At 40.7% G+C, this 11,975-nt stretch overlaps 1 protein-coding gene and 1 long non-coding RNA gene across 2 annotated transcripts; both read left to right on the forward strand.

The window, feature by feature from the left end:
* Positions 1–400: 400 nt before the first annotated feature.
* On the forward strand, positions 401–2,417 carry LOC129165128 (uncharacterized). The gene is made up of 2 exons (XR_011515848.1): positions 401–1,129; positions 1,276–2,417. It is a non-coding gene; the product is annotated as an uncharacterized lncRNA (long non-coding RNA).
* Positions 2,418–9,996: 7,579 nt separating this feature from the next.
* Positions 9,997–10,749, forward strand: LOC129157018 (cystatin 10-like). Its single transcript, XM_054736103.2, has 4 exons — positions 9,997–10,137; positions 10,254–10,271; positions 10,365–10,478; positions 10,669–10,749. The coding sequence occupies exons 1-4, from the start codon at positions 9,997–9,999 to the stop codon at positions 10,747–10,749; spliced, it is 354 nt and encodes a 117-aa protein (XP_054592078.1).
* Positions 10,750–11,975: the final 1,226 nt, after the last annotated feature.

Below are 11,975 nucleotides of genomic sequence, written 5' to 3' on the forward strand. Positions count from 1 at the left end.
GCAAGAAAAATGAGGAATAAATCTGCTGAGAACTTACACCGTTTGATACCGTGATTCTGCTGTGAATCGTAACTTTTCAAGGGTTCCGTGAATCGCATCATGTGACATTTAAGGCTGGTTAACCACACTTCCAACGTGTCTGGAGGTAACGATAATATTCTCTTTGATGCTTTCCAGGTTCTGGAGGCTTGTATGAACAATTGTGGAAAGCGGTTCCGCAGCGAGGCAGCTAAGTTTTGCTTTCTGAATGAACTTATCAAAGTCTTAATGCCAAAGGTAACTCACCGGTGTCATAGACCCACTAACATAAATCAGAGCAGTTAATAAACGTATCTGAAAACCTATCTGGTCCAAGTTTAACACAGTTTTTCACTTTGAAAAGTAGATAGTTGATGTTTAATTTGTCCTTACAAAATAAGCTTTTTTTAATACTCAATTCATTTGAGTTTAGTTCTTCAAAAAAAAAAAAAAGCTCAATATGAAGATTTGTGTAACATACTTTATTCATCATAAAGATAGTTTACTGTTGTAGTAAAAACAACCAATGTGCTGAACAATATTCCAAAGCTACAGCAAATTATAAATGAAAACCTAAACTTCGAGGATGAACTGATTCTGGTTTTTAGAGCCGATACCGATTTGTGATTCTTGTGTAGTTCTGACCTGCCAAAACAGATTTATTTCAAAGAACTACTGCTTTAAATTTCTGATGTTTTTGAAAATGATTTTTCTGGAAGTAAAACAAAGTCTGATTAGTAAGACTGTTGATCTGATGTCCATTTTCAATGTTGTGAGTGACCAGAAAAAATGAAAAAATATCCTTGTTGTCTCAATAGTTGTGAAAGAGACCTTAAAAGAAAAATACTTTCTTAACATAATTTCTTTTTCTATAAATCTTGGTATTTAAATTATGGTTCGGTTAAATAAGGAATCTAACTGTTTTGTAATTTTTATGCATTTCAGTCAGATCAGCATAGTTTAATTATCATCACCTACTGATTTCAGTCCTTTGGCGCGTGGAGTCCACAGAAAGTTAAAGACAGAGTGACGGAGGTCTTCTACGGCTGGACGCTCTGGCTTAAAGAGGAACCTAAGATTCAGGAAGCCTACAACATGCTGAAGAAACAAGGTGAGGGACAACACTAATCGTGATTTTTTTTCTGCAGGATTTTGCCAACCTGAGAAATACCACAGATAACATTAAAAATTAATGTTATGTTTACAAAAACTAAGAACATTTTCAAGAATAAAATCCTCTCATCTCTCTTGTGTTAGGCATCGTGAAGAAGGATCCCACACTTCCAGACACAGTTGTTGTGGCTCCTCCGCCTCAAAGAACCACAGAGTCTGTTTTTTGATCAAGACGACAAGGCCAAGGAGACAGACCGGAGTAACTTTAAAACAACACACTCTATTTTATTTGTTCAACAATTCTGTGTTTAACTTAGATGTTGGTTAGACTACTGAGGAGTGGCCATCCTGAAGACCTGGAAACCGCCAACAGGCTCATTAAAAGCACCATCCAGGAGGCGAGGAGCACTGCAGCACTGCTGGTCCTCATATTTGATTTAATGGTGGTATGGATGAATCTTTGGATGAATCTTCGGTTGTGTCTTAGGAGCAGGAAAAGGCTGAGAAAGTGTCAAAGCGAGAGTCAACCCTGATGGAGGTTGAGAGCAGCACCAACCAGCTGAGAGAGCTTCTGTATAAGCACATCGATACTGAAACCTCGTTACAAACCAGTGATGACGTGAAGGCATGTTGCGTTTCAAACTGATGTTTGTTAATAATATCCGACTGTTAACAACAAAAATTACTTACCAGAGTCTTACTCCACCCACACTTCTTTTTTGATATTTCATCACTGTTTTGGGTCTGTTACAGATCTTGGCTGAACATTTGTTATTTTATTGTAAATTTCAGATATGCCATGTATTTAAAATGTTCAAATAAGTGTAACCGTCAGTACTGTTATGACATATTTCCATTAACACTAACAAGCTTCCGGTTTCACTCTGTAACCAGTTGCCACCCTCAGTTAGGCTGTCCCCATATCTGCCGGTCTTTAAGAGTTGCCTAAAACCCCCACCTCCTCCGCTCGACGTTCCCCTGAACGTGTTTGAGGTCGGCCTTCTTTTTTGTAGATTTTATTTCCCTGTTTTCATTGGTGTTTTTATCCCTTGTTTTATCCATTTGTTTCTACTTTTAAATGTTTTACCTTTTTTTGCACTATTTGAATTGCTTTTATTATCTATTTATTCATTGTGTTTCACATTTCTTATGTACTGTGTTCAGCGCCTAGGGCTTCCTGACAGGGTTGCGGAAGGCGTTTTATAAATAAAGCTCTGATTGATTGATTTGATTTGCCTTGACATTCTGACCATAAACATTAAATTGCTCACTCTTGCAGTTTTAAAGAGTCTCTTATTTATTAATTCACAGCACTCTTAAGTAAACCTAAAACTTAAAATAAAAGGCCTAATATTCCTGGAACAAAACTTTATATACGGCAACTTTTATAACAAAACTGAAATATTCACTTCATCTATTAATATAAGATGATGCCAGTCCAACATTTTGGAATAAGAATTGAAAATAATTATATTTGTCATCTTGCACACTCCCAACAGTTTTGAATGGCAAACCTATGAGCACACCAAATTTTAAGTTAACACCTGTGAAATCGAATGGCTTGTAGCCATTTTGCTAATGAATTGTCCTGCTTGCTCAGTCTCTTGTAGTTGTTGCGTCCTTTGGTAGGACACTTCACCCTTCTGGTCTGCTGGTACCCCTTATGAGGGGTGGGCGGGCCCAACATATTATGTTGTCAGGAATTAAGAGTTAGACTACATCGGGTATCGATAAACAAAAAGTCAATATCGAACACACTTTCTCAAAACTAATTACCAAATTATGGAGTTACACTACATAAAAACACCTGCAAACTTGCATCCAACATGGACTTTTTGGGAGTTGGGTGTGTGTGTTTATTTTCAGATCTTACAGCGTATTTATATGTAGTGTAACTCCATAATTTGGTAATTAGTTTTGAGAAAGTGTGTTCGGCCTACCTCCATCAACCACAGTTCCTTAGCCGATCGATGCTGCCATCTTGTGGCGGTTTTAACACCCGGCTCAATAAGCTCATTTTTCTTTTCTGTTCTTTGTCATTTCACTACTTCTGCTTATTTCTCAAAATAAGGTTCCTAGTGTATTATTAAATGTTGTTCAAAGCAAAATTTCTCCTGTAACATAGCTCAGTATTAACAACTGAAGTCAGTTTCCATTCACTTTAGAAAAAATTAAAGGGCTGTACACTGTTTTTAAAATGAGCTCAGAAGAAATAAAGCAATTAATGTCCCTGATCCTAGAGATGAGAAACGATCTCCAAACTCAATCCCTAGAGATGCGGAACGAGTTCCAAATTCAGACGGCTGAGATGAGGAACCATTTCCAAATTGAGACGGCTGAGATGACAACTCAGCTCTATAAACTGCGTCAGGACGTAACAGATATTCAAGATAAAATAAACATGCTGCAAAGGAAACCAGTGACAGCCCCATGCTCCCCCAATTTGCCACCAGATAAACAAGAATCAAAATATTCTGATGTTTTACTTGGCTCTGATCTAAAGCAAAAATCCTCATCTCCGACTAACAAGCCTGACATAAGTTCACAAGGTCATTCTGTTATACCACATGTAAAGTTCTCTCATATTAATCTGCTTCCAGAACAAAACCTGCAAACAGAAGACTCGGTCCACCAGGAAACAGAACTTGTTCCTGAAGTCCACCCAAACGCAGAACCTTCCATAATGTTCTTGGGACACCTGCTCCCAAAGAAGACAGGGGGTAAAGCTCTGGTGCCAGTTAAGCTGACCCAGAATCTATTCTGCGACACACTTCTTGACACGAGTTCAGACTTTTCACTGGTAACACAAGCCATGTTCGATCGCATTTGCATTTCTTGTGGAAGGGGGGTTCGGCCCCCAGAAGTCACACCATGTTCTGTAATTACCAGGACTTCATCTCATGACCTAATCTTGTCTTCTAGATTCAATCTCCAGATAACACTCGGGCCCATGACTCTGACACACCCTGTTTACATCTCCGACCATGCAAGGATGGAACTCACCCTTGGCGTGGACTTTCTGAGTCGAATAAATGCTTTCATTGATAAGGAAAGGGGAGAGCTCTGGTCAGAAGGGATCCTGCCTTCGGCCGCCGCTCCGCCTCCAGACCTCCACTGTCTCACGGTTGGTAGCTCTGAGCAGGTGGGAACACCAAGTTCCCCACCTGGTTCAGAACTTGCGCCACCACAGATCCAGCTTCCATCACAGTCACAATCTGCAGATTTCTTTAACATAGCTAAGACTTCTACCTCAGTTGTAGACCGAGACAAACAAGAGCTTGTGTTAAGTTATCCTGATTGCAATAATCTTTCTCTTTCCACCATGTGGACAGGTGAACACCTCGCTAGCTACATGGATGGGCAGAATCTCAGCTTCGACACTCGACTTCTGCCAGAGAACTTCCTCAATGGCCATTTCATCTCTGGCACAGACCAGCTTGTCTCTCAGGGTGAGATGGTGGACACATCATGGGCCGTGAAACCATTGTGGCCCCCGGATGACCCCATCTTAAAACCACCTCAAGGGTTTGTGCCTGTTCAACTTGGCTTTTCTGTGAATGACTTTGTCAGTCTTCAGGTCCAGCATCCTGCTGTCAGCAGGATGATCCTGAACTCTTTTGACCCAAAAGCTTTTCAACATCTTTCACAGGGTTTTGACTCCATTCCAGAGCTGCACGCTCTATCTGGTGCTCGTGTCATCTCTTTCAGGTGTTGGCTGCTCGTGCTTCAGACTGATAGAAGAAACCAGCGTCTCTAAGATCAGTGATGTCCACAAAGCCTCTGTGGCCTCGACAGCTCAGATCCTGCAGGGATCGGGAGTCCCTCCCGATCCAGGGGGAGCTGATGCTGGCGGGGACGCTCCACCAATGACTCCACACTCTGTCACAGGGAGAGTTGATGGTGGCTCAGGGACTCTAGCTGACGCTCTGTGCTCTGAGGTGGGATCTCCACCCACCGAAGGGGGGGGCAGACGCACTCACTGATCTTACTCCACTACAGCAGGCACTAATGACCTCTAAACTTCAGGTGGGTGAAACACCTACCAAAAGGTACCAGCTAACGAAGACTCTACCCAGAGTCATTGATTTCTGAAGTTTAGTTAAGGCGAGAACGTCCATCTGCCAAACGCTCGACAACCGTGTACCCGGGACAACTCTGGACCAGACGATCGGACACTTGCGTCTCCCCTGCCAGACTGAGTGTCAGCTTGGATGAACACATCCTCCTGATCTCTGGATCCAAGAGAGGGTCCTGTTTGGGTGAGGTAGAACACGAGAATGTGTTTGATGCTGTTTTCTCTCTAAATAACTTAGTTAGCCGCAAAACATCAATTCCATCCAGAAGGCTTCTGCTCTCTGTGAAAGAAACCTCCTAATAATCTCATTCACGCATCCAAACTCGTATTTTTCATTTAGCTTCCATTCAGCCACAGATTTGCTTTTAAAACAATTTTAATATCAAAGCTGTTAAAAATTGTCATTAAAATTGCCTTCCATGAATTGTCATTTTATAGTTGTCGTTTCAAATCTTTAAGTTTAAAATTGTTAGTAATAAATTTCTTCATTTTTAAACTTGCCTCATTATTGAAACGAAACAAAGAAAAGGTATAATATTTCTGGTTATTTGAAAGCAAAGATCCTAGCTTCTGATTCAAAATAACTTTTGCTATTAAATTTAATTATCTAAATTAAACATTAATCTTTGGATTAAAATTAGATCAAACAAGTTGATGTATGAATGTATGTATGGGCTGCATGGTGGCACAGTGGTTAGCACTGTTGCCTCGCAGCACGAAGGTCACAGGTTCAAAAAAAACTCACCTTTCTGCGTGGAGTTGCGTGTTCTCTCCATGCATGCGTGGGTTTTCTCCGGGTACTCCGGTTTCCCCCACAGATCACAACATGCCCTATAGGTTATAAAAGAATTGTAAGTCGCTTTGGGTAAAAGCGTCTGCTAAGCACATAGACAACATAAACAACAAACAACATATGAACTTAGATCGATATATAAGTATCTGGGATATTTATGTATATGATATAAGCTTCTTAGGTTAATCTGATTGGTCATTTTTCGGAATCTCCACTGAATAGCAACAGAGGTGATTTCAGTGTGTAGTCTTAATTCTCCGCTACAAGGTTAACAGGAGCTCAGGAGGATCTCAGGAGATGAAGAGACCAGTAATGAAGAAGGTGGGTATAGGGTGGATGGTTCTGACCGAGGAATCAAAGTGTGAAGCTGGCCTGGAGTAAGAAGGTTCCAGGAATCACCACGAGAGCCGGTTAACCTGAGGAGCCAGAAGGAGAAGGTTGGTCACAAGTTTGTCAACTAGGGACATTAAGAAACAAACTTTCATAGGCAGGGGCTGAAGATTACCTTTGAGGTTAACGCTCTGGCACTGGATGACTGGTCTCCTCTCTTTTTATCCTCCTGGTTGTAGTTGGTAAAATGGAGTGAAGGTGTGTGGAAAACACACCTGCCAGAGCAGCTCCTGGAGGGAACTGTGATGAGCGTCTCCCTAGTGCCCTCCTGTGGCTGCCTGAAGGTGAAAGCAGAAAACCCACACAAACACACACACCAACTCCTGGCAAATAGATGGTTATCCTGACACAGAACTGCACAATCTAAATTATAAACTCAACATTTTTAAAGTGACATATTTCATATTTATCGCAAAAACCTAATTATTATTTGTAACAGAAAATCTCAAAGCAGGAAGGGACTTGTTTTATCCTGTAAGCTCCACCAATCACAAACCCGAGCTTCATCAGGTTAATAGTTCTTAAGTAGTGAAAAATATTGATACACAAAAATGAAAGAAAACTATTTGAAAATTACTTCATGATAAATTAAAGGTGTAGTTTCTTTTTATGGCCTTCATCAATAACAGCTTTGAATTATGCAACAAGACTGAGCGGTCTTTTCTAACTTTTACACACCGTGATGAAAACATGAAACTGGACGTCACCAGAAATCATATTAAGATTTAGTTTAATTAAAGAGAATTACAACAAAAGCTCTTAGAGAGATGAGATGGATCCTAAAATGATGATTTATTTCTGTGAACAACAAAAAACTGTTTTTAGTTTACTTTAATTATATGTTGATCGTAACATATCTGAATGCAACATTAAAACATAAATAATTGATTATTTCGAGGAATTTTACATTTTTACACAGGATCAGATAACAGTCATGGAGATTAACTGAACTATGAAGATACCAAAGGAAAGGAGGTCAGATAGCGGGTTAGAGCCAGATTCCGTGATGGGTCTGCATGGCCTGTTCTAAATCAGCTTTTATGTGTTAAAGAGACATTATAAAAGGTGCATTTTCTATTTAATTGGACTTTAGAAGGAATTATTGGTTTGATATTTTAAAATGTAATAAAAGGTAAACAAAAAAGGAAATCAGGTGACTTTGATGGTTGTTGTTGGTACCCGATGCACTGGTTTGATTATTTCAGAAACTGCTTACTCATGGGGATTTTCACCCAACAAAAGCTTATAGAGAAAATTTGTTTCAAAGGACTAGATGTCCTAATCCCTCTTTATAAGACCTGCAGCTTGTACTCTAAGGCTTGGGTGTTCAATTCCGGGCCTGGACGGCCAGTATCCAGCACGTTTTGGTTTTAACCCTGCTTCAACACACCTCATTTTAACTAGTAGGTGATTAACAGGCTTCTGCAGAGCCTGTTGAGCTGCTGCACAGGTGATTCAACCACTGAATCAAGTGTGTTGGACTATAGAGACCACTAAAATGTGCTGGATACTGGCCTTCCAGGCCCAGAATTGAATAGCACTGCTCTATCAGCTGAATGATGGCATCTTTCTGGGTTCTCAGGGCACCCTCCTTTCTCAACATTTTGCCAATAGGCCCACAATGTCTCCAGAGCCTTCAGCAGTGACTCCCAGCATCCCCAGTTCACCCCCACTACCCAGGTGTGGCTTGGCTAGAGTTAATTCTCTTCAGCCAGAGCCTCTGCTGCCCCTTTCAGCAGCTCTGGAGAGATCCTTCATCGCATAGCACCCTTGATGTTGTAAAGGCTACAAATCTTCAGTATCCCACCTTGGCAGATTGAATCTTCATCTTGATGATCTAGTGGGCAGTAGCTGTGAGGATAAAAATGTTTTGTTGACATCAGAGGAGAATGGCTGGACTGGTTCTAGATTATTCCAGATTCTAGAAAGGCAACAGTAGCTCAAATGACCACTAGTTCCAATCGAGGTAGCATCTCCGAAACACGCCTGGCTTCAGGGCGTCACTCCTGTCACCTAAAAACAGGAAATTGGACCATGAGAGCTGGGAAAACGTTTTAGAAGACTGAACACAAAGCAAATGTGTCCACGGTCTTCTCAAGCCAAATTACCAACCTGGTTGGGTGAGAAACCAAAGGGTCCTTCAAGTGCAATCACTTTATTAATGCCTGAATTCAGTTAAAGCCAAAAATGAGGGCATTTAAATAATAAAAGAATAGGTTAGGGGCCATTATTATTTAGGTCTGTCTCATCTAAAAAGGCCTCAGGAACAACAAATAACCCATGTTAACCACCATCTCAGAGGTGGTGGCTGGAATGTATTTCTTCATAAAAACTTTTATTTTCATAAAATAGTTACAAAGACTTCAATTTGTTCAATCCTGAAACCTAATCTTATAAACCTAATCTTCCATCAACTTCATAAACCAATCTGTACAGTCATGATAGCAAACAATTGCCATGGGCCGATAACTGGAGCCAAACAGACAGATACTGGTTTCAGTGACTGGACTGGTTGACCTCTACAACGAGGCTTCTGATGAAAACACATCATCAGATCTTCACTTTCTATGAAATGGGACATCATGTTTGGTTTTTGATTTTTAAATGAAATTCTGAATGATCTATGCTGCCTGTTTTGCCATGTTTATGGTGATGTTCAGAGTTATTTATACAGTGAATATCCTACCTGCAGGTGATGTCACACAAACAGAGTAGAGTCTCTAGAAGCAGGAAGTAGTTCTCTGACCGGAGCTGTGCAGCTAGCCAGAATCACAGACATATACAGTATATGTAGACGCCGTGTCGACTGGTGCTGCCTATTGGAGCTGCCGTAGTAGCGGCTGCCATCTTAGATGGATCTCCATTCGCCCCCAGTGCATTCATTTCTATTGACACAGGTGCTTATCCAACTGAAAAACATATTTTATCAAGATTTTTCACAAAATCAGACATATGGTATAGCGTGATACTTAAAATATAATAAAAGAAATTAAATTTTAAAAATCCCATCAGGTAGACTAGAAAAGTCACAATTGTTGCTGCACAGAACGGGCATAGTTGTTCACTCTGCGTTGACGTTCGAGAGTGAAGAGACCTATCCAATATGGCAGTGATGCTGTTACGCTCTCCAGTGCCCAACTGGGCATCTATGTATTCATATCTATGGCCAGAATGCTTAAAAAGACTTCTAGACCTTATCCCTAGGACAGGCGCCTCCAGCGCTGGTCTTGGAGGTCTGCTATCAAGCATGTTTTAGTTGTTTTCCTGCTCCAACCCACCTGATTTTAATCAGCAGACAATTAACAAGTGATTCAACAATTGAATCAATTGTGTTGAAGCAGGGAAAAAACTAAAATATGCTGGATAGTGGGCCTTGGATACCACTGTCCTGTAGGAGCTCCCTGACGGGGTCACTCAGGGAGTATGGCATCCTTTTCAGAGCTGGCTGTGATGAACCACTCCTTTTTAGGTCTCTGTTCATAAGTTCAAAGGAACACTGCGAGTGAATCAGCTCTTGCAGATCTGTTGTTGCTCCTGCAGAACAATGACGACAGTGATTGTTTTTCCTCTTCTCTTTGCTGCTCTTCTTGCCGTCGGGTCATGCGGCATGCCAGGTGGCTTATCGGACATAGATCCCAACTCTCCAGAGTTCCAAGAGGCTATGAATTTTGCTGTTGCTGAATACAACAGACACACCAACGACTTTTACTACCGCAAAGTGATAAGAGTGTTAAGTGCGCAGAGTCAGGTCAGTAGTTTTGAATTAAAGTAATGCGTTCCAGTAGCATCAAATAAAACTAGAAAATTACCTGCTTGTTTGTTTCTTTTATCTTTTAAGATGATTTAAAGCTTTCTGTCTTCCAGCTGCATCACATAACCGATGTTCTGCAGATTGAGTCATTTAGATTATTCACAGCCTTCTGCTGGTTATTGTTGTGTTTATGATAATAAATCCTCACTTTTTACTCTTTAAAGGTGGTTGCAGGTGAAAATATATACATGACTTTGATACTAGCGAGAACTCCATGCAGGAAGACCGATCCATCTAGTAAACACTGTCCCATCCACATTCACCCACACCATGCTAAGGTAATGAACTGAAAACCTTTAGTCCTCTTTCAGTCCGTCTCCACTGCGAGATAGTGGACCAGCAACCTCATAGTCTACTTTTCATTGTTTATTTAAGTTAAGCATAATCTATTTTAAAATAAAATGTTGTATTTTGTCTGAATAAATGATAATATAATATGATTAAATTTATTCTGAACTTTCTTTTCAGCTTTACCAGTGCAACTTTGTGGTGTTCATAGCTCTGGGGATGGGTGAAATGACGCTGACCACAGAGGACTGCAGCAAATGATGGACGTTGTCTGTAGAATAGTCTTTTCTCAGAAAATGTATTAAACTTTTTCATTTTCATCTGACTCTGAGTTCTTTTTGGTTATTTTATATTGATCACCCGTTTTTAGTCATTCAAGACGAGGAAAAAAATTCTATACTGGGAACATTTATTATGCATGTGCAACAAATTATGATGAAATAAATGAATAAAGCAAAATGAGTCCTTCCGTAGGTACACATGAGGTACCCTGATATTGACACAAAAATACACTTAATGAGGTTTTTATGTGAAATTAGGTAATTGGGCTGATTACTTGTGATTGTGCAGCTAATAACGTCTCAGAGTATAGATACAGTTAGACATAAGAACTTATCACAGTGGTGTTGTAACAACTTGACTGAATACAAACAAAACCTCAGCTGATTATTAGAAAAAAGATGGCAGTTTATTTCATTTACTCATGTTTACATTTATAACGCACCTTCCACCTCCAGTCGAGAAGCCCCAAAGTGCTGCACACTAAAGAGATGCTAGAAAACGTACAATCATAAAAGCATACAAACATCTGAAAAGAAGTAACAGTTAAAACCAGCAGACCATGCCCATCTGTCTCTGAGGGAGGTGTCTCAGACACTTTATATCTGTCAGATTCATGCAAACATACCGTACATAATTTCATGTTGGGTTTTCTTTATTAGCATTCATGCAAAGTTTTATTTCATATTAGTTTTTCACTTAGGCTGCGCAGTGGCGCAGTGGTTAGAGCTGTTGCCTTGTAGCAAGAAGGTCCTGGGTTCGCTTCCCGGCCTGGGATCTTTCTGCATGGAGTTTGCATGTTCTCCCTGTGCATGCGTGGGTTCTCTCCGGGTACTCTGGCTTCCTCCCACAGTCAAAGAGCATGACTGTTAGGTTGATTGGTCTGTCCAAATTGTCCTTAGGTGTGAGTGTGTGTGTGTGTGTGTGTGTGCATGATTGTTTATCCTGTGTGTCTCTGTGTTGCCCTGTGATGGACTGGCTCTCTGCCCAGGGTGTACCCCGCCTGATTGCCCGTTGACCGCTGGAGATAGCCCCCCCCCCCACACACACACACACACACACACACATGACCCCACGTGGACAAGGCGGGTTCAGAAAATGGATGGATGGATGTTTCACTTAAATGAATTCCCGTAACAGGTGGCTGTTTTGACACAGAAATGCACAAAAGATCATTAGAATAAAACTTACATAACCGGAATTTGCTT

Source organism: Nothobranchius furzeri, chromosome 12 (genome assembly GCF_043380555.1).
Source record: "Nothobranchius furzeri strain GRZ-AD chromosome 12, NfurGRZ-RIMD1, whole genome shotgun sequence".
In the NCBI taxonomy this organism is placed as follows: domain Eukaryota; kingdom Metazoa; phylum Chordata; class Actinopteri; order Cyprinodontiformes; family Nothobranchiidae; genus Nothobranchius; species Nothobranchius furzeri.